General features: G+C 56.9%; 1 protein-coding gene across 2 annotated transcripts in view; it reads right to left on the reverse strand.

Annotated features, from left to right (window-relative positions):
• The window catches only part of SDK2 (sidekick cell adhesion molecule 2), a 272,105-nt gene that overhangs the window by 86,604 nt on the left and 162,795 nt on the right, over window positions 1-22,706 (reverse strand). For both annotated transcript variants that reach the window (XM_025279404.3, XM_025279402.3), the window contains exons 5-12: window positions 17,409-17,542; window positions 9,537-9,648; window positions 8,487-8,677; window positions 8,280-8,363; window positions 6,101-6,295; window positions 5,448-5,564; window positions 3,696-3,863; window positions 2,710-2,812 (exon numbers count right to left, since the gene is read on the reverse strand). In XM_025279404.3, coding sequence (XP_025135189.3) covers window positions 2,710-2,812; window positions 3,696-3,863; window positions 5,448-5,564; window positions 6,101-6,295; window positions 8,280-8,363; window positions 8,487-8,677; window positions 9,537-9,648; window positions 17,409-17,542 — 1,104 coding nt within the window. The remainder of the gene's footprint in view (window positions 1-2,709; window positions 2,813-3,695; window positions 3,864-5,447; window positions 5,565-6,100; window positions 6,296-8,279; window positions 8,364-8,486; window positions 8,678-9,536; window positions 9,649-17,408; window positions 17,543-22,706) is intronic.

A 22,706-nucleotide genomic window follows, 5' to 3' on the forward strand; every position in this document is an offset into this window, starting at 1 on the left:
AGTCTGGGGGCCCGTCCCCCCCCCCCCAAGACTCCCTTCCCCTCACCTAGGCGATGGAAGGCAGACAAGGGCGGGAGATGCGGAAGTGGACTTGGTCACAGATTTTTGCCAATTTAGGGGGATGAGGGACCGACTCTGCTCTCTCCCCATCTAGAAAAGATCATCCTAGATGGCTAAGTCCATCCTAAGGTGAGGTCCCCTCCAGTAAACTGGAAGCATGATTTCTCATCCGTAGTTCACTGGGGGACCTGGAAGGTGGGCCTACAGATATATTGCAAGGGGTCCCTGAATCTCTTTGTTCACAGGAATTGTCCAGAGTACGAATAAAATGTGCCAGCGTTTCCCAAGTATTTGTAGATAACATTTTAATAAATAAAACACCAAAGTGTTCCTTAATTAACAGAGCTTTTTGTTATGATAAAAATTTTCAAGTGACGGATGCTAAGATGATAGTGTCTATTTCTGTAAGTGTCTGAGACCCACAGCTGTGTTCTACGGGGGTAATGTGTGGGTTCTCTTGGAAGACATTTTTACAGTTGGTATATTAATGTTTAACAACACTCTGATAAACCCTGGGAAAGGCAGGTTCTGGATTATTTGATGGCCACGTTCTAATCACACCTACGTGATTTCAGGGCTCACGTTTGCGTTTGTGCGGTATCACACGACGACTGTCCAGAGGGCCGATGTTCACTGTTTAATGAGGTGTTTCTTTAAATGGGGCCTGAGACAGAGCCTCTGAGAAGGGGTGTGGGGCTGAAAGTCTAGTCTCCTTGAATGGACACTGGTGCAGCCACCTTGGAAACCAGTAGGGAGGTTCCCTAGGAAACTAAAAATAGAGCTAGCACATGAGCCAGTAATTCCCCTCCTAGGCGCAGATCCAGACAAAACTCTGTTTCAAAAGATGCACGCGCCCCAGTGCTCACGGCAGCATCGTTTACAACAGCCAAGACACGGAAGCGACCTAACTGTCCATCAACAGGAATGGATAAGGAAGCCGTGGTACATGCACCCAAGGGGACACCGCTCGGCCACTAGAAAGAACGAGACGGTGCCGTTTACAGCAACGTGGATGCGATTAGAGGTGATCATACTAAGTGAAGTAAGTCAGAAAGACAAAGACAAGTGTCACATGATGTCACTTAGACGTGGAATCTAAAACAACACGAATGAACCTGTCTATGAAACAGGCACAGACTCAGGCATAGCGGGGTAGACTGGCTGCCAAGGAAGGGGGGTGGCTGGGGGAGGAATGGAGTGGGAGGCTGGGATTAGCAGACGTATGCTTTTATACACAGAATGGATAAGCAACAAGTCCACTGTATAGCACAGAGAACTGTATTCAAAATCCTGTAATAAACCATAACGGAAAAGAATATGTTTTTTAGAGAAGAATGCATATATATGTGTAGAACTGAATCGCTGCTGTGCACCAGAAGTTAACGCAACACTGTGAATCAACCGTGCTTCAGTAAAAATAAAATAAAGGAAAATGAGGCAGATATAAATATCAAGAAATAAAGCCTAGTACCCTTGGCTTCCTGGGGTCCCACCTGGCACAGCCCTACGGCCATATGCCTAGTGGCCACCAGGTGGCGCCCCAGGACGCACTTGGGTCCCACGCGGCTTGGCCGTGACTCCAAGGGGCGTCCCTCAGTGCTCGGCCGGCCAGCTCCCTGCCAGGGGCTTCAGTGGTGACGTTGCCCTTAGAATAGGAGCAGCACGAGGGAGTATTTATTTCTAAGGAAGCAGTTACTTTTTTTTTTTAACTCAGCATCCAAAGTTCAAGAGAGTCTGAAGGGGCTATTTTCTCCCAGTTCTGGCTCGGAAACCTTGCCCAGCGATGGCCCAGGAAGTGTCTCCGTGCCCCGCCTGGCGGGTTCCCAGCTTGCAGGCCTGTCTTGGCTGCTCCCCGCGCTCCCAGGCCTCCCCAGGGGCTTTCTCAGTTGGACCTGGCTCCCTCCAGGCTTGCGAGGTCTGCGCTCCCGTGGAGGACGGCAGGGGTGGCCCCTTTCGGCCCTGGGCCCCTCACGTGCATCTCACTGGGGGTCACCCCAGGGCCCTCCACTGTCCCAGACATGTCAGGACTCCCACGCCTCTTCACCAGACCCGTCTGCTGTCCACGGGTGGGCAGAGGGTCTAAGATCTGTGGGCGAGTGCTAGCAGTTGGGTCCCGAGCATCTCAGAGCTTCCACGTCTCCCCAGACAGAGGCTTCTTTCTCTCCCCCTCCCTAAGGCCCCCCACCCTCTTTCCTACGTTCCTCCAGCTTTCATCCCCTCCGCCCCCCCGCAGGCGCCCCTTCAACTCAAGCTGGCTCAGTCCCCAGACATGTACCGTTGCTGTTCAGTCGCTCAGTCGTGTCTGACTCTTTGCAACCCCATGGACTGCAGCACACCAGGCTTCCCTGTCCTCCACTGTCCCCTGGAGTTTGCGCGGATTCAGGTCCATTGACTCGGATGGACACGCTTTCAATCATCTCATCTCTGCTGCCTGCTTCGCCTTTTGCCCTCAATCTTTCCCAGCATTAGGGTCTCTTTTGGTCCGTAGGGTCCCCAAGTCTCAGTCCTGCAGTAAGTCTGTACGTGGCTGTTCCCTGACCCCCACAGGCCGCACTTACCTCCTTGGCAAGGACACTCAGCCAGCAACCAGCGACCCCCGAAAGCTGCCCCTCCCCTCTTGCCTCCAAGGGGCCTCAGCCGCAGGAGTACCTGATGGTCACTCGGGGGTCGTGGGTCACTCCGCATACCATGGAGGCCTGGGTGCCCTTGATGACGCTCTGGTCCTGTGGGGGCCTGGTGATGCGGGTCCGGGCTGAAAGACAGCAGGGAGGTGGCCTGGTGGGAAGGGCGACAGGTGGGCCCCAGACGGACAGGTGAGATGCAGGTGTGGGGGAGGGGGTCCTTCCGGTGAGCCGGGCCCGTGCGGCTGAGCTCTACAGCGGACTGGTCCACCACGGCGCACATCCCAGGACACTAAGAGCCACGTGTCTCCATGGCACATGAATTCCGGGAAGTGACGCTCATAGCAGGGGCCCTTTTAATTTTGTGCCCGCGGGATGGACAAAGAAATAGAAAGCTGGGGATGATCATGGTTGTGTTCCCAGGGGTCCAGCCAGGGTAAAAATAGGACCGTCTGCCTCTGGGTCTAAGGCGTCGCCTGCTAGGCCCCTGGCACTCAGGCTAGGAGGACGGCCCACCCCTCCGTGTGGTGCCAGACCCCAAGGGGCGGGAAGGGGCTTGGGAGGTTCCCCCAGAGCAGGGGCCAGCAAATCATAACCTGGGGTTCACATCCGACCTGGGGCCCGTCTGGGTAAATCCCTCCGTGTTGGCACCCAGCCACGCTGGCTGCGTTCAGCAGTGCCTACGGCTGCTTTCTTGATGAGATGGAAGAGTTTGTGGAGCTGTGACAGAAACTGTCTGGCCCCCAGGGCCTGAAATGCTTCCTCTCTGGCCCTTTCCAGCAGAAGTGTGAGGATCTCTGCCCTAGGCTTGTCCGGTGTGGTGAGAGCCCCACCCACCCAGCACCGCCCTCCGGACCGTGATCTTCCCGCCCTGTCCTCTGAGCTCCTCTGTCCAGGTCTCAGGACATGTGGGCTGGACAGACAGGCGGACGTGGGGCTGCCGGGGCTCTCACATGCTCAGTGGACGCTCATGCACAGGCGTGGAAAGGACCCCTGCCCGGCCCGGGCACTCACCCCACACCACCAGGTCGGCTGAGGCTTCATCCGCCCCCCGCGAGTTGGTGGCCAGACAGGTGTAGGTGCCAGCGTCGGAGATGTGCGTGGGGCTGACGAGCAGACTGCCCGACTCCAGAAGCGTGAAACGCGGCAGCTGGACCGAGCCGCTGGCCAGAATGCGCTCCCCTGGGGGACATGGGCACGGGTGGGCTCAGGCTGCCGGCCCACTGCCCCCTGGCCACCCCCTGGCACTCGGCTATCACCAGAGGCCTGGACCACACCTCACCACTCCCCTGTCCCCCTGCCCCAGGGTAGGCTCCCAACTTTAGGAAGGCCAACTGCAGGCGCCCCTGAAGGGGGCATGGCAAGGGTGGCAGGGCTGCACACCAGTCTGGTTTCTGACCTGGGGACAGACACAGGACGTACGGTCCCAGAGCAGGGGGCCCGGACGGAGCCCGGGGCTCCTGCTGTCTCTCCTCCCACCACGCTATTTGCCCTTCAGCAGGGAAGACCAGCGCTGCCTCCCGCTGGCGGGCACAGCCCTTGGAGGCAGCTGGCACCTGGGCTGGGGGGAGGGGACAGACAGCTGCGACAGGGTGGTGACGGGCCGCCTGCAGAAGGATGCTTCTGGAGTCACCTTCAGGGGAGTGCAGGGGAGCGGCAGGCGGGTATAGCCAATGTTGGGGTGCGGAGGAGGGCAGCCCTGATGGGGACAGACCTCCCACTGGGGACCTGGGTCTCTGATGGCTGGAAGGAGAGAGGGAGGGAAACCCTTGTGTCAGAGTGTGTCTGACAGTGTGGTATTGGTGACCATACCTGTTTTTAAAAGAAAATCCCACTTGCTTGTACAGAGGGGATTGCCCATGTGCAAGCTTGTGGGTGAGTGGGTCCCTTTGCACACGTGTGTGGGCATGCTGAACTGGGAAGTGCATCAGGGGGGCGTGCTTATTTCTGGGTCTGGGCGCACACCCCACTGATACTGACGCAGCATCCTCTGTGGGTCAGTCTGTTCTAAGCCCCGGGGAGACAGCAGGGGACAAAACTGAAAGCCTGGAGTGGTGGGAGGCGGGGTAATCAGCAGACTGAATATGCCGATGACCTTGTGTATTAGAAGGTGGGGAGACAGAGCAGGAAGGGGGCAGAGGGAGGGTCTGGGTGAGAGGAGGTTCATGTGGGCAGAGGCTGGGGGTGTGAGTGAGTGACAGTGTGTACCCGTGTGTGTGTGTGTGTGTGTGTGTGTGTATATACGTGTGTGTCCCTGGGGAGGGTTGTGAACGTGAGTGTACAATGCAGAGGCGTGGAGGAGGCTCGGGGTGGGTGGACTAGGGGGACAGCTTGGGCTTTGCTGGCTTTGCCTGGGGAGGGGGTGGGGCCCCCCTCCCTGTACTAGCAACCTCCACCGCGGCACTACGTCAGCCAGCATGGGCTGGTCTCCTGCTCCCAGACACGGTGCAGGCCCTTCACAGGCACCTGCTCATCTGGTTTCCATGCTGCTCCCAGGGACGTATCCCACCGCCCCCCAGTTTATAGATGGGAACGTTAAGGCTCCAAGTCAGTAAATAATTCACCCAAAGTCATGGAACTCACCAGAGGCAGAGCCTCTGGAGCCTGGAGCCGGACAGGGCAGCACATGGTGCGTCCCGTGGTGTAAAAGAAGTGCACAACCCTCCCAACTGTGCATGGGAAACCCCACCTGGCTGGCTCTGGAACTGAGCCCCAGGGCTGCCCGAGGCTTTTGGTCACCCTCTAAAGTCAATCAGTCTCAAGTACCTTTTTGCCAAGTGATGGCCGGCCGGGGCGCCCCCGAGGTCTCACAGGCCAGCACCACTGACATGCCGTCGATCACCGTGCTGTCCAGGGGGCCCCTGGTGATGTTGGGAGCGATGCCTGCAAAGGGAGACAGTGGGGCATCTTAGCCACATCCAGTCCTGTCCTGCCTTGCCACTCCCATTGGTGAGGGTCCCTCTTCAGGGAAGGCTGCAAGTGTTCTGGTAGGACCCCGTGTCAGGAAGAACCAGAGTGCCCACGAGTGCCCCCTCACCACCTGCCCCGTGGAAGGACCCTGGTGACGCCAGTCCCTGCCCTGCCTCGATTCTCAAGCCTCCATCTGGCAGAAACTGAGGGCTCCCAGGGGCAGCTGACACCCTCCATGACAGGGTAAACAGGATTCACCTTTCATTAAACATGAAATCGAGGCTCTGGTTTGTAAAAGAAAAAAAAACCAGTGCTGGCCACAGAAGCGGCGGGCATGACAGGCCAGAGTCACCCCGCTCCGGAGGGAGAGCCTTCTGGAATCCTATTTCTGCATCTCAGCAGCCTGTTCTCAAGAGGCCCCTGGCTTGGAGGAAAGCTGTGTTCTGGGGGTGGGGGCGGGAGGAGGAGGGGAAGGGGGGGACTCGGGCAGGACAGCGAAGGGGACTCACTGGTGACGGCCAGGTAGGTGGAGGTCTGCGCCTCGCCAGCCGCGTTGCGGGCAAAGCACTGGAGCATGCCGGTGTCATCAGGCACCAGCCCGCTGATCTGCAGGCCCCCGTCGCCTCGCTGCCGGAAGCGGCTCAGCCTTCCCACCTCCACCACGGCCGCGTCCTTGTACCAGGTGATGGAGGGCGGCGGCACACCTGGGGGTCGAGCGCCTACCGTCAGCCGCCTCCGAGGGATGCTCCAGCCCCGGAGGCTGCGGCTGCAAGTCCTCAAGGTTGGGGGGGTGGGGATCCTGGTGTGTTCTGGTTTCTAGAAACTTCTCAGTGCATGCTTGCGTGCTAAGTCGCTTCAGTCTTGTCCGACTTTTTGCGACCCCATGGACTGTAGCCCGCCAGGCTCCTCTGTCCATGGGGATTCTCCAGGCAAAAATACTGGAGTGGGTTGCCATACTCTCCTCCAGGGGAGCTTCCCGACCCAGGGATCGAACCTGTGTCTCCTGTGGCTCCAGCCTTGCAGGCAGATTCTTTACCCACTGAGCCACCGGGATAGCCCAAACCTTCTCAGAGCTGCCACTATTGGTCTTGGAAGTGGGGAAAGTTGTTCTTAGATTCTCAAATTCTCATAGAGTAGGCATTCCAAGCAAATTTACAAGTTCCTGGGGTTAGTTCAGCTTGGGAAGGCTGGACATACTGTATTTTATTCTGGCATATTTAGTGGAGTCTTTTGTATGCTCTGGGAACCTCCAGCCAGCCTTTCCAAACCCAGGTGAGTGCACAGCCCCATGTCTAGGGGCTCGCAGGTGGGATGGGGGTTTCTTCGGAAGCCCCGTCCTGCCCCGCCCACACAGGGAGGAGCATGGGGGCTCCTCCTAACCCCTCAGCCTTGCCCGAGCTGTGTCCCCAGCCTGGCACCCTTTCCCCACATCCCCTGGCCCTCCCATCTCTCCCTCTGCGTCTCTGCTCAAACGTGACTTCCACAGAAAAGCTCACCAGGCTCCGTTTGAATGGCCACCCTCCGGCACCAAGCCCATCAGCCTGCTTCTCCTTCCCCCGCACTTTTCAACCCCAACGCCCGTATCTCACCCACTCCGAGCTACGCCTTTGTTCGCATCGTAATGTCTCTGAGGTGAGGACGTGTCTTACAACCGACAGCATGTCATAATTTAATTGGCAGCCTTTTTTCTTTCTTAGTGGCGCATAAAATAATGGGGCATCTTACAACCCATGGCATTTTAGATGAAATGAAATAAGGTATCTTTATTTGTTTATTGGTTTGTCTGCCTCCCCTCACGAGAACGCACAGTTCTGGAATAGCAGGGATCTGGCTCTTGGGTTCATTCTGTGCCTCTCCAGCCCCGAGAACAGTCTCGGCACACGTTGCTGATAGTGTCAGATACTCAGTTGTGTCCGAGTCTTTGGGACCCCCATGGACTGCACCCCTCCAGGCTCCTCTGTCCATGGGATTCTCCAGGCAAGAATACTGCAGTGGGCTGCCATGCCCTCCTCCAGGGGGTCTTCCCGACCCAGGGATCATGGTAAGCCCACCCCCCACCAGATGTTTGTCCGATAAATCACTGTCTTCCCCGCGTGTGATCTCAGGACGGGGGTCAGTGTGCCCTCTCCTCCCCCACGGGGCCCTCCCTCCTGCCAGGGTTACAGTCTTCTCTCTGCTCATCCTGTCATCCCATTATCCCAGATTGCACCCTGGTTTTGGGGTGTCTTTTAGCTCAGCTGAACTCAAAGGAGAAGGATGGGAAAAGCGGTAAGGGTGCAAGAACTCTGAGAGGGGCTGGGGGTTAAGTAGAAATGGTCGGAGGAGACGAAGCAGAACGGCCCAGAAACCAGGCAGAGACACATCCAAGTTCTAGCAGTTCTGACATTACGACAATATGGCATTGTCTGCAACTCTCACATTATGGGCAATTTGAGTCTGTCACCTGTCCTGAAATTATGGTAATTTGGATTCATTTGTAACCTTCAAGTTATGGTAACACAGGGTTGATTTCCAGCCCTGAGATTACGGTAATTTTTCCTGTTTGCTTCCTAGGGTGTCTGCTTATAGCCAGACTGACTCTGCTCAATGGTGAGAGGGTGGCAGACTTTAGAACAGTCTACATCAGGGAGGGGAGAGGTTGAAGGTCTGGAGGGACCTCGCCCCCCTCCAACCAGCCCACCAGGTTACCTTTGGCTCGACAGGGGATGTCCACCACCTTCTCCATCTCCGCTGTGATGTGTCTCTCTGGCTCCTTGACAAACTGAGGTGGCTCTGCAGGAGGAAGGACCAGGGGGAGGGGATCAGAGCCATGCTCCTGTTGATACGGCCGCTGATTGGGTCACCCGTGCTGCCCCTTCACGTCGGGGGGATTCCAGCATTCCCACCCTGTCTCACCCAGCACGGACAGGTAGGCGCCGCGGACAACGGAGGGGACGCTGCTGCTACGCAGGACGGCCTCACACTCATAGTAGCCGGCGTCGCTGGCTGCGGGGTTGGGGATGGTGAGCCGGCGGTTGTAGTCGCTGATGCCGCTGGACAGCAGCACCCCATCCTTCTTCCAAATGATGTGCAACTTGATCAGAGGCCTGGATGGGCCGAGGGACGAGGCGGTCAGCTACAGGGCCTCCCAGGGGCTCGGGAGGCAGGGCAGGGCGTGGTGAGGCAGCCAGGCACCGGGGGCCAGGTGCCTGAGTTTGCCCTGCCCCTGACACTTCCTAGGTGCAGGCCGTTGTGTGGGCTAGTCCATCAGGGCTGTGGGCCTCAGTTTCCACGTCTGTACAATGGGGACAACTATGCCCTGCTCCCTGGGGGTTGTGGTGAGGGGACACCTGGCCCCACGATAACTCATGCTCGAGGGCTCTCGAGAGCAGGAACGTGGCCCTTCCACACGTCTCTCTGCCTCTGCTCTGCCCCATGTGCCATGCCCTGTCCAGTGTAAGTCAGTGGATGGGAAAGTGTGGAAGTCCTGAAATGCACGTCCGGGGTCTCAGTTGCAGCATGCAGGAACCTTTAGTTGCAGCATGTGGGGTCTAGTTCCCTGACCAGGGATTGAACCTAAGCCCCCTGCTTTGGGAGTGTGGAGTCTTAACCACTGGACCAGCAGGAAAGTCCAGCTTTCCTCTTGCCCGCGCCTTCATACAAGGAAGCCGGGGCGGCAGAGGCAAATGGCTGCTCCCCAGCTGCTCTGGATGTTAGAAGTGAGTGGACCCTCCACCAACCCCAGATGTCCTGGGCCAGGATCCGCTCCTCTCGAGTGGGCTCTGCTTGCGTCCTACAGCTCTCTGACCACCGACCCTCCTCCAGGCTAAATACCCCATCTTCTTTCGTGGGTCCTCACGGGACATTTCTGGACCTTTGTGAATTCCACCTGGTCTCCTTGGAGCCCGCAGGTCAGAAGTGCCCACTGGGGCTAAAGTTGGAGGGGGGGGCGGAGGCAGGACCCACCTGGCATTGGCCACACACTCCATGGTCACCTCCGAGCTCCCGGCCACCACGCTAGTGTTCTTGGGAGGAATGATGATGGCTGGAGCGATGGGGTCTGCAGGGCCGCTGATATCTGGGGAGAGGAACAGACGCTGGGAATCCCATCTGAGCCCCACCCCCGCCAGAGGGATGCTGCAGGAGACTTTTGTCCTTATTGGGGGGGGGGGTGGGCAGATGCCTGCAGCCCCAGAGCTGAACCTCCAGACACTGACCCTGGGGGACCCTCCCCACTTCCATCCTCCCCTGCTGGTGGGTCTCTGCACAGCGTCCAGGGAGAGCCCATGGGAGACCTCAGGATGCAACCCATGTCCCCCCATAATGCAGCCATGCCCTCCTCCTCATCCCCTGTCCTGTTTTTTTTTGGCCTTCAGAATCCTTCCTTCCAGCTGCAGAAATGCCGTGACAAGGACAATACGTTGTCAGTAAGCCGACAACGTCTCGTCAGCTTGCTTCTTCACGCGCCACCTCTTCCACCAGAATGCAAACTCCCCACACTGGGCTGAATACTGTCCCTCAAGTTCATGTCCATGACAGCTGTGAATGTCCCCTTATTGCAGAGAGGGGCTTTGCAAGTGCGGTCATGTTAAGAGGAGGTCCTGCTGCGTCAGGGTGAGCCCAAAGTCCAGCACGAGAAAACATGACGACCGAGGACCTGCTGTACAAACAGCTCGGTGGCCTGTGGCCACCTGAACGGGAAGGAAATCCGAAGAAGGGGGGAGAATGTATACGTAGGGCTGAGTCACCTTGGTGTACAGAAGAAACTAACGTAAGACTGGAAAGCAACCATAAACTCCAAGAAAAATTAATTAAAAACAACAAGAAATAAAAGTGTCAGTCGCTCAGTCATGCCCAACTCTTTGTGACCCCATGGACTGTAGCCCGCCAGGCTCCTCTGTCCACGGGGTTCCCCAGGCAAGAAGACTGGAGTGGGTTACCATTTTCTCCTCCAGGGGATCTTCCTGATCCAAGGATCAAACCTGCATCTCCTGTGTCTCCTGCATTGACAGGTGGATTCTTTACCTGCTGAGCCATCAGGGAAGCCCAGTAAAGGCGGGAGACTTTCCTGCTTTCTTCTTTGAGTCTTTTGAGAAGGGGCCAGGCTCTTCTCTTTGTGGTCGGCCCAAGCCCCGTACTGGCAGAAACTCCACTATATCCTGTACACCTGCTCCCTGGCTCCTGAAAATACAAGCCCGGAGGACTTTTTCTCTCATTACAAATCCATCCAGTTGGCCCCTGTCCAGGAGGCTCTGGAGGTGGCAGGCCATAACGACTCGCATGGCCCGGGGCAATGGCAAATGTACATCCTTCATGGGGAAGTCAGGCTGCCCGGTCAGCCCCCGGGAAAAGGTTTTCCTGCCGGACCTCCCAGGCCTTGCTGCGAAAGGCCCCGACAGAATGGGAATAAAATGTAAAAAATAAAGTAAAATGAAGGGGGAAAGAAAGGAAGCGTATAAACCAAAATAATTGCAACAATATAAAAGCCTCATGTAGGTGCCAGAAAGAGCGATCGGATTGAAAGCTGCTGATATAGCCGAATCCATAAAAGCGTGCTCCACGTTGTTTATGACACGCCGGGCCGCACAGGTTCCGAGGCCCAGATTAATGGGGCTTGCAGAGGAGACAGACAGTCAGAGCCCCTCGGCCCTGATGGGTAAACAGAGCCCTTGGAGTTTAAAAATATGAGGGTGCCCCACCCCGCCCCGCCAGACCTTGCGGCTGCCTTGTTGGCTTCAGGAGGTTAAAGAGACTGACACCCCCTCGAGGGTCCTGGGGTCTTGTCCAGGCCCAGGTGGCAGCTGGCACGGCTTGAGGGAAGGGCCCCCCCCCCCCCCCGGATTCAGCGAAGGAGGGCCCCCCCCCCGGATTCAGCGAAGGAGGGCCTGGGGCTCAGGAAGACCTGGTCCAGAACCTTGTTTCCCCCGCACCCACCCCGGGCATCCTGGGCACGACTCTGGCTGCTCTCCTCACCCCCCAAGTCTGTTTTCTCAGCTGCAAAATGGGGGTTAGAAGTCACTGCCTCTCAGGGTTGTGGGGGTTCAGCCCCTGGCTCGACAAACCTTCTCTGGCCAAGGGCTCAGTATGCACCAGGCTGCGTGCCAGGCACAGGGATTCCCCCACCAGGGGAGATGGGCAGGGCTCTGTCCCCCCAGCGTGCAGTCTGGGGAGAAGTCAGATCAGCTCTTAGATGTTCATGAGATTAAAGGTACCTGCCACAGGCGCCTGGAGGGAGGGTCCTGGGGCGTGGCCAAGTTGGTCAGGGGCTGGTGCAGAGTGCCTGGCCCCTAGAAGGTGTTCACCAGGTGACAGCCCCCCTCCTCCAGGGAGTTGCCTGCTGTGCTTGGGGCGGGGGTGGGGTTTTTTTGCTTCTTCCCCCCACCCCCAGCTCAGCCTGGACCAAGTGACAGAGCCAGAGGCCACCAGGAGGTGAAGTCATGACTCTCAGGAGCTGTTTGACCAAGGGAAAGAATACACGGGTACTAAGGGCTTCAGGAGGTCAGCAAAGCCTCCAGGGCCTGGGGGATGGGAGAGGGACTCAGGGAGCCAGAGGGAGAAGAGCATTCCGGAACGGGAGCCCTGTGTGGGTGCCGGTGAGACGAAATGGGGAGCTGGAGGTAAAGGTGGGTGCCAAGCCCAGGTGGCCTCAGAGCACCGGGAAGGGTGGGGGGAGAGCGCCCCCCTGCAGACGTGAGGGTCCTGGCTCACATGCCACCCTGCCCCCAGCCCCTCTCCTGACCCGTCAGGGCATCTCTTGGCTGAGCCCGTCATGTCCTCAGAATCCTTCTTAACCCAGTGCCAACAACGGATCAGTTCTTGTGGTCGTTTATTTGCTAAGTTGTGTCTGACTCTTTGCGACCCCATGGACTGCAGCCCGCCAGGCTCCTCTGTCCAACGGGCTTCCCAGGTGACTCAGTGGTAAAGAATCTGCCTGCCAATCCAGGAGATGTGAATTCGACCCCTGGGTTGGGAAGGTGCCCTGGAGAAGGAAATGGCAACCCAATCCAGTACTCTTGCCTGCAAAATCCCACGGACAGAGCCGCCTCGGTACAGTCCGTGGGGTTGCAAAGAGCCGGACACGACTGAGCGACTAAACAGCAGACAGCACACAGCAGATTGGAGCAGACGGCAAGGTGAGCGCCGTTTCCATCCCCGCCAGGGGGAGGCAGGGCAGATTTGACTGGGGGAGGTCGGATCAGGGCCAGATTACTGAGAATTTACAAACTGGGCCAGGAGCTGGGAGTCGGCCCCAGGCGAGTATGTGGTCACAGAGCAGCCGGCAGACGTGAGGATGAAGTGTCTCAACCTGGGGCCTCTTTACAGAGAAATGTTAAGCCCAAGAGGAAAACACTCTTAAATCCTATAATTCTTATCCCCAGCCCTGGGAGATATGTGTATTATAGTGTCCTTTCTAGGGAAAAGGCAGTTGAGGCTCAGAGTAGTGAAGGGGCTTCCCCAAGGCCACACAGCCCATGGTCTCAAGGCTCGGCCTAAACACTCCTGCACTCCTTGCTTGTACTGCGGGCTCCCCGTTTTCAAAGAAGGGAGGTGGGTTGGAGACGGTGGCGGGAGGTCAGAGTGAAGGTGCTCAAGGGGGGCCTTCAGGAGCAGGAGGCTGGAGTTCCCTGGGGGTGGGGGGCGATGTGCCTAGAGAAGATAGGAAGGGGGGTTCAGGGAAGCCCAGGGACCAGGAGTGAGGCAGTGGAGGGGGGACAAAGAGCTGAGAACCAGGCATCATCTGGGGGAGAAGGAAGCAGGAGGCTGGAGACCTGGGTGAGACAGGGAGGACTGTAGAACCGTAGAAGCTCACGTTACAAGGTGCCAGGGATGGGGTCACTGGGGCTGAGCCCTGAGCATCACAGAGAATCAGGGTGGAGGAAGTGGGTTTCTAACCGGGAGGTCGTCGGGGATGGGGCCTGAGAAAGCAGGGGAGCGGGAGGGGGCCAGGACTGGGAGTGAAGACCGGGGGGCTGCGTGACTTCCGTAGAGTCAAAAGCGCCAACAGCAGGTGCCTCTCGCCAAAAAGGGGGGATGTGTGCACCTCTAGACATCCGGGGAGTGGCCATCGGGCTGGTGTTGAAGGCAGGGAAACCTGGTCCCATTATCGGCTTTGTGCATCATTAATGAATGTCATTGGGAAGTAAACTGCTTCACCTTGTCACCTGTTTCCTCAGCTTGCTCAACTGTAACTCGTGGAGGGGAGTAACAGCCTGCCTCCAGGGACTGCTGTTAATGATGGAACAGTGGTGCCTGGATGGTGCCCGGCCCACAGGAGCAGTGGAAAGGGAGGCTCTCGGTTTGATGGGAAAGCAGAGGGCCCACCCGGGTGGACCTGCCCTGGGAGGGCACACCTGACTGCCAGGGGCTCTCTGCCAGGTATGGGGGCTGGGCTGACTCCGGGTCTCCGGGAGGCCGGCCAGGGGGAGGGGGCAGGCACAGGACGCAGGCCATCAGTTCTGGACAGTGGAGTGAACGGGGCCCCAAGGATCCCCTGGGAAAGCTGCAGGCCAAGCAGAGCGAGCGCCAGCATCTCCCAGGTGAGCTTGTGATGTGGGTGGGGCCCTGGGACAGGAGGAAGCTCGGGGGTCCCCACTCAGGGGTGAAGCTGGGTCTCTCCCAGCTGCCCCAGGACAGTTTTGACAATAGGTATGGTGGGGGCACCCACTCTGCTTTGCCACAGGCATCGTGTTGAGTGCGTGTGTGTGCACTTAGTCGCTCAGTCGTGTCCGACTTTGTGATCCCGTGGACTGCAGCCCACCAGGCTCCTCTGTCCGTGGGATTTTCCAGGCAAGAATAATACAGCAGGCTGCTATTTCCTCCTCCAGGGGATCTTCCCAACCCAGGGATCGAACCCAGGTCTCTTCTGTCTCCTGCATTGAAGGTGGGTTCTTTACCCGCTGAGCCATCGGGGAAGCCCATGCTTTGCCACAGGCGTCCTGTTACAGATGAGGAAACTGTGGCTCGGGGACCATGCGACTGGACCACAGGTCAAGCGGGTGGAGGGCAGGGAGACAAGCTGCCCCTCTGCCCTGGGCCGGCTTCCAGCTGCCCACAAGCCCAGGGCCGACCTGCCCCACCCAACACGGGGGTGGGGTGGGGGGAGCACCACAGGTGGCCATGAGCTCTTGAGTGACCAATGTCCCTGTGGAAGGGGATTGAATTTTATCTAATTTACACTTAATTAAAAGCAGATCCCCGAGTCAGTTATTAGAACATTTCTAAGTATGTAAAGAACAACTTGGGCTTCCGATCCCACCTTTCCAGCTGTACATTTTATGAAATCTAAATACAGATCACGTATTCCAGATGAGAATCCAGCATCCAGATTTGAGGAGATGTGCTTTAAGTGTAAAATACACACAGATTTTCAAAGACTTAAAAAAAAAAAACAGTGTAAAGTATCTCATTAATATTTTCTATCTTGATTGTATGTTCAGTTGATAATATTTTGGATATGTTGGGTTAAATAAAGTGTAATTAATTTCACCAATTCCTTTTTCCTTCTGAAACAGTGAGCTACCGGCAAATTTTAAATTGCACATGTGGATCATATAATAATTCTATTGCACGGTGCAGCTCTGATCAAGACCCAGTGGGACCACCAGCCAGGTACGAACTTGTCTAGAGCTGCGGTGGTCCGAGTGAGGTCACCTGGCTGACACCTGGGCAGAGGGCAACTCTGGGGGTCACTGGCCTTTGTGCTCTTCATCTCCATCTCCAAAGAGCGTGGATGTTTCCCGAGGGATGAGGGATGCGAAGAGGCTGCCTGCCCTGAGCAGAGAGGGGCTGAGGGGGCGGGGGTGGGGAGCAGAGGGTGAGACAGATGAGGGAGACGCTGCTGGCGGTGGGCGAAGTCGCAATCGCTCCCAGGAAATTGGCTGGCAGGCCGGCAGCTGGGGGATTTGTGTCAGCGACAAGCACCAGGATTTGAAGTGCAGTCACTCGTGGGAGGAGAAATTAGCTGAAAATCAGCTGATTCTGCTCTCAATCTAGCACAAATCCTGAGAGCAGGGGGCGAGGGGCAACGGGGTGGGAGGAAACAGACAATGGTGTGGGGGAGGCTTGGGCAGACATGGGGGGGCTGAGGGAACCCTGCCTGTTTCTGTGGGCCTGCTGGACGGCCGGGGGAGGGGGCAGAGAGTGAATGACCCCCGGCCCCCACCACCACCTGGGCTGGCCGGAGGAGGCTGGTGCTGGTGGAGGAAGGCAGAGCAGAGTCGGGGAGGGGGATTCCAACCTCGGGCTCAGGGTCAACTGAGTCACCCAGGAAGATGCCTGACCTTGACTCGGACCAAATGACTCGATTCCATTAGACTCCAGGTATTCAAAACACTGGAAAATACATGGAGGAAAACACCCCCTCTGATAGCTCCTTTTCCCATAGAAATAGCAGCCCCAGACTGTAGGCTGGGCCCCCAGGATGAGTGAGACCCTGGCTCAAGTCAATGTCAGAGGTCACACCTGTGACCCTCATGGGTCAGCATGCAGACTGGAACTCTGCTCCTTGCATCCAGGTCTCTTTCTCGGCAGACAGGAGCCTGGTCTGGGGGAGGGGGTCACTGCAGATATGGGAAGGGGTTCTGCAGGTGCCAAAAGGCCCAGGCAAGGGCAGGTCGGGACTGGGGAATGTTTTGAGCTTTCTGCAGCTTCCCAAGTGGCTCCGTGGTAAAGAATCCACCTGCCAGTGCAGGAGACGTGGGTTCTCTCCCTGGGTCAAGAAGGTCTCCTGGAGGAGGAAATGGCAACCCACTCCAGCATCCTTGCCTGGAGCCTCCCACGGACAGAGGAGCCTGGCAGGCTACAGTCCTTGTGGTCGCAAAAGACCCGTCTTAGTGACTCATCAACAACTGGGCTTTCTGGGCCCTGGAAGACAGAGGCTGGGATCAGAGGAAGGACGCGGGAAGGTCCTGTGCTGGCTGGCACCCTTCTCGTGCTGCTGGCGGGGATGTCCCCGCGGGACCGTGGATGATAAATGAGCTGGCTTGTGGAGCAGCAGTTCTGCAGATGTGAAGGATGTGAACATCTGGCTCCCGCAGGCGGTGTGGCGCTCGGCCACTGCAGGAAGCTCCGGCTCCGTCCCACGGACTCGGAGACTCCCCACCTCCTCTGCCTTCCAGGGGTGGTGCATGGAGGGGGGCAAGTGGGGCCGGGGAGAACGCCCGCCCCCACCCCCTACCCCTGGCATCTCCATCAGGGGTGGGAAACCTGCCTTCGGTCTCGGCCGGACAAACGCTTCTCCGTTGAGGAGACTCAAGGAGTCACCCTTTCCGTTTGCTCCCCTCTGCACTCTGCCGCTGAGGGAGGCTTGCCTCTCTCCTGCAGGGTTGGGGGCAGTCTCTGGCGATGGACAGAGGCACTTTGAGGCAGGAGCCTGGGCAGAGAGCCTGTGTTCCCATCAGCGAGGATGGCTCGGCTCCGACTGCAAGTGGTGCCTCTTATGTGCCAGTTGAGTGCAGGCAGTCAGCACACTTCTTTAACAACAAGCTTCCCAGCTCCTGGTGGGCTCTCGCCACCGGCACCTGAGCCCTGGGGGTGGCTGTAACCCTCTCATGCACACACTTTTCCCAACATTTCATGTCTCCCCTGGGTCTCTAGGGGGCCCGCTGACGGCCAAGCTAACTGTCCCTGCTCCTGAAACTATCTCAGACTCATGGGGATGGAGTCCAGAGTTCAGCACCCTCCTGGTTCCCCGGCTCCCTCTTCGACCGCAGCTGGGACTCCTCCTCCTCGGGATGGCTCCTCCCCTGCCCTTTCCCAGCCTCCCCACTCCACGCCATTCCATCTTCCCCACGAGCCCCAGGAGCCCTGTTCCCAAGATTTAATGACACGCTGACTTACTCTCCACGGCGAGAGTGATGGGCTGGCTCGTCTTGTTGTCCCCGTTCTTGTCGTTTACTGCCTGCACGTAGTAGCGACCCGCATCGGGTGCCACGGTCGACAGGATGACAAGGGTGTTCTCCAGGGTGATGGCTCTGGGAAGCAGAAAAGGACTCCTCTGACAGGCGGGCCTCCAGGGATGCGAGGCGAGCAGACACATGAAGCCAGGCATCCAACAGCCCCCCCTCCAGGCCACCCCCAGAACCATTGACTGCCTGAATTCCAGGCATGATTAGTTTGCAGAGAATCCCAATACTTCGCCAGCGCTGGGGACCAGATACAGAGCATGTCCAGGGGTCTGAGACTGGCCAGGTGACGCTGCTCTGTGTCCACCCCAGGCCTGGCTAGGGGCCGGAGCTCCCCCAGCATTCTACCCTTTCTGGTCATTTCTGCACCAGGAGGATCCAGAACTAAAGAAATTCACTCCCCAGAATGAATAAATGATGAGAGATGATAATACATTTAGAGACGAGTAGACCCATTCCAGAATCACTGCCTTAGCCTAATCCTGAATTTGTTTGCTGCTGCTGCTGCTAAGCCGCTCAGTCGTGTCCGACTCTGTGCAACCCCATGGACTGCAGCCTACCAGGCTCCTCCATCCATGGGATTTTCCAGGCAACAGTACTGGAGTGGGGTGCCATTGCCTTCTGCCCCTGAATCTGTTTAGGTTGATTCAAAAGCCACAGCCCGCCTGTGACACAGCCTTCTGGGGCTCACATGTCCCCCTCAGCCCCCTCTTAGGGTGCAAAAAGGAAGTGAAAGTGTTAGTTGCTCAGTCGTGTCTGACTCTTTGAGACCCCCATGGACTGTAGCCCATCAGGCTCCTCTGTCCACAGAATTCTCCAGGCAAGAATACTGGAGTGGGTTGCCATTCCCTTCTCCAGGGGAATCTTCCTGACCCAGGGGTCAAACCTGGGTCTTCTGCATCGAGGCAGATTCTTTACTGTCTGAGCCACCAGGGAAGCACCTCCTTTTCCTTTTCCCTGAATCCAGCCAATAAGAGGGGCTGTCAGGGCTGGCTGAGAGGGAAAAGGGAAACCGGCTGGGCAGCGGGGCGCAGACATAGGTGGTTTGCTGCTGATCTGGTTCCTGGGATCCTGTCACGTAGCCCCTCAGCCCCCGCATGTGCGGGTCAGGCGAAGGGCTTGTCCAGGCGGAAGCTGGGCGCCCTGCGGGTGTGGGGGCAGGAGCCCTGCCCGGGCCGGCTCTGCCCAGCACCTCCTCTCCCCCATCCTCCTGATGACGAGCAGCAGCATTAGTTTGTCAAGTCTATCTCCAGATTTTAATGTGATATGCCCGAGACAGCTGTTAAACATCCTTAATGTTAGTTTAACAAGGACAAATCCAGTTGAATTCTTTTCAAATCCTCCCATTAGGTGAATCTGACAGACTTTTAAACGGGCTCTCAAATAAACATCCCCGTCAGCGCCTCTCCAGCTTGGTCTCTCCCAGCCAGGCTGGGCCAGGGTCCCCCCTTATTCTGGCTTTTGGGGTTCCAGTGCTGGGTCTTATATTGCCTGCTGAGCTCCAGGAAGACAAAGCCTTCCTCTCCAATTCCTGGGAACCCTAATGATGTCCTTTTTTTTTTTTTTTTTTCCCTGAAGAAGTCTTTTAACCTCCAGCTAATCCACCCCACTCCAGTACTGTTGCCCGGAAAATCCCATGGACGGAGGAGCCTGGTAGGCTGCAGTCCATGGGGTCGCTAAGAGTCGGACGCGACTGAGTGACTTCACTTTCACTTTCCACTTTCATGCATTGGAGAAGGAAATGGCAACCCACTCCAGTGTTCTTGCCTGGAGAATCCCAGGGACGGGGGAGCCTGTAGATTGCAGTCCATGGGGTCGCACAGAGTTGGACACGACTAAAGTGACTTAGTAGTAGCAGTAATCCTAAAGGAAGTCAACCCTGAATATTCACTGGAAGGACTGATGCTGAAGCTGAAGCTCCAACATTTTGACCACCTGCTGTGAAGAGCCCTTACTGGAAAAGACCCTGATGCTGGGAAAGATTGAAGGCAGGAGGAGAAGGGGACGACAGAGGATGAGATGGTTGGATGGCATCGTCCACTCAATGGACATGAGTTTGAGCAAGCTCTGGGAGATGGTGAAGGATAGGGGAGCCTGGCGTGCTGCAGTCCATGGGGTCACAAAGATTCAGACATGACTGAGTGACTGAACAACGACAAATGAGGTGATGGGTGTGAGGACAGCACCAGGCTAAAATATTTTAAAGTCAACACAGTGGGACAGGGATGGTGACCATGTCCCCACGAACCTGCCCAGACTCCTCAGCGAAGTGCAGGGAATCCACTGCAGGGACCCTGGTCCTTTAGTGCAGCTTGTGGAGGTGGGTGAAGGCTGTGGGGGAGGGAGGCTGCCTAATCTCGAGTCTTTTTAGGTTGATTCAAAAGCCACAATCTGGAGTCTTTTTAGGTTGATTCAAAAGCCACAGCCTGCCTCTGACACAGCCTGCCTCTGACACAGCCTTCTGGAGTTCACATGTCCCCCTCAGCTCCCTCTTAGGGTGAAAAAAGGAAGTGAAACTGTTAGTTGCTCAGTCGTGTCCAACTCTTTGCGACCCCATGGACTGTAGCCCGCCAGGCTCCTCTGTCCATGGGATTCTCCAGGCAAGAATACTGGAGTGGGTTGCCATGCCCTTCTCCAGGGGATCTTCCTAACCCCAGGACTGAGCCTGGGTCTCCTGCATCGAAGGCAGATTCTTTACCATCTGAGCCACTAGGGAAGCCCTAAAGCTCTTTAAGTTGGCAGGAAATAAACTTCCACGGCACAAAGTCCCTGGGTTTGGGGGTCTCTGTGTGATGCGGCCAGAGTGGCTCTGCCTGCCTCTGGAGGAGAGCTCTGTGTCCAGGACCCCTGGGGCCTGGGTTCGAGTTCCCAGTGAGCGGAGTGAGCAGAGGGCAGCGAAGGGCCAGCGGCCTGTTGACCTGCCCTCCATCTGTCCCCAGTAGGAGGCTAATGAGAAAGGTCCCCGGGCTCACAGCCTTCAGCAGGATGACCATCCCCTTGATAGATGGTTCCGGCACGACCCTGTCCCTCACTTCCAAAGCGCACGACACTCAGGAGGGCTTCCAGTTGGCTCGCCCAGGGGCACCCACGCTGAAGGAGGCTGCCAGGATTCTTGCAGGGAGTGGACGTCAGGGCTTCCCTCTCAGCCAAGGCTGGGTTACGTTCTTCAGCCACACTCTTCTGGTTTCAATTTCTTAGGTCTGTCTCGCTTCTCTGATTGGCACTTCCATTTCTTCCAATGAAGCCAGCCCTTTTTTCCCGGCTCCGGGGGTGGGGGGCAATTGATCATTTAATTAAGAGTAAAATAAATCACCCTAGAACCTGCCCCCAAACCCTCAGCGTGCATCTTTGTTAGGAATCTTGTCTCCTTTTCAACAATGAGTATCAAGGAAGGGGTGGGGGTGGGGGGTGGCTGCTAATCTCTGCTTCCACCCCGGGAGGGACAGCGGTTCTCTGTAGATAGCGCAGCCCCTGTGCCCCGACGACTGATAGCACTCATCAGATGCGTATCTCCGGCAAACAGACATCAGAGAATTTGTTTCCAGGGACCTTTCCTCTGGGTTACGAATATTAATCTGCTGTAATTGCTGAGATAAAAATGCCCTGTGTTCTCATGTGTGTTTGGTAGGAGGGCTGGAGGGGGTGGGCGTGACCAGGAAGGGGTGTGTAGGGGTGTGTGTGTGTGTGTGTGTGTGTGTGTGTGTGCACGCAACCTGAGGGCGTTCTGTTCTAGGGACAGTGGCTATTGGGAATGAAAAAGGGTGGGGGGCGGTGATGGCAGAGGCCAGGAACGGCCAGAGGAGGTGGGAAGCTGTCAGGAAAGGGGTGATGGGAGTGAGGTTGCAGAAAGAGCTGCGTCTAATGTGGCAAACCCCGGAGACAGATGTCCACTCGGCCCCTTGGGCGGCAATGGCACATGTGGCTCATCCATGCTGGCGCTCTTCCCACCGAGTCTGAGCCCTCGGGGTCCTCCTCAGCACAGTATTCCTGCAGCCACTCCCAGTCGGTTGGAGGGCCCGGGAGATCAGCTCAGAAAAGGGAGTCGGGAAGCGGCCGGGACTTGCTGCCTGTCTCAGCACCTGCATGGCAGGGCGATCCCCTCCTGCGACTCAACCTCGTCTCTGTGTTAATGGTCCTCACTCACTGCTTTTATTGAACTTTCATTAGGCCTAAGGGATCCTCACACACAGCATGGGTCCACCTGTGAACCTGGGGTTTCCCCCCCGCCCCAACCATCACCTGCTCTGTAGCAGCACCTCCGCCAGGTGACTCTCTAGTTCTCTCAAGAGCAGAGTTAATTTCCCTGCGTCTTGAGGCTGACTTCTACCACGTGACTTGCCTTGACCAATGGGATGTCAGCAGAACCTTGACTTTGCTTGTTCTGCGACTGCCAGGAGATGTTAGGGCCGGCTGGCTGGAGCCTGGGACAGCAGATCAGAAGGGACTCACCCAGAAATTCTAACCAGCCAGCCCCGAACAAATGAGAGAGCCAGGCCAAGCTCATCATTCTGCTGACGTGAATGATAAATGCATGCTTATCGCATCAGGCCATTGGGACCACTTGTTACACAGCACTGTTGTACCTGGAGGTAACGGACACATTCCAGGACAGTGGTTCTCCACTGTGGCTGCATGCTGGAATCACTGGGGCGCTTTTAAAAATCCCGATGTCTAGGTACATACACACTGTTTCAATGCAATCAGAGCATGTGAGGGGCAGAATTGAAAGATCAATATATTTTAAATGGTGCCAAATGATCTCAGATGGTAGCCAGGTTGAGAATCACCAGATCAATTTTCCACAAGTGCCATCACTTTATCCTGTTTAGCCTCCATGTCTTTGTCCCTGCTCTCAAATAATTTCCACACAAAAGAGAATTAAAGATCCTGATTCTGGTGGTCCACTGGTTAAGAGTGTGCCTGCCAACGCGGGAGAGACAGGCTCAGTCCCTGGTCTGGGAAGATGCCCCATGTGCCGCAGCCTCTGAGCCTGTGAGCTGTAACGACTGAAGACGGTGCCTTTAGGGCCCATGCTTGGCAACAAGAGAAGCCATCACAATGGGAAGCCCTCTCACCGCAACCAGAGAGTAGCCCCATTCCCCGCAACTAGAGAAAACCTGTGTGTAGCGATGAAGACCCAGCACAGCCCCAAATACACAAATACATACATATCTGGGCTTCCCTCACAGCTCAGCTGGTAAAGAATCTGCCTGCAATGGAGGAGACACCATTG

This window comes from Bubalus bubalis, chromosome 3 (genome assembly GCF_019923935.1).
Source record: "Bubalus bubalis isolate 160015118507 breed Murrah chromosome 3, NDDB_SH_1, whole genome shotgun sequence".
NCBI lineage: Eukaryota > Metazoa > Chordata > Mammalia > Artiodactyla > Bovidae > Bubalus > Bubalus bubalis.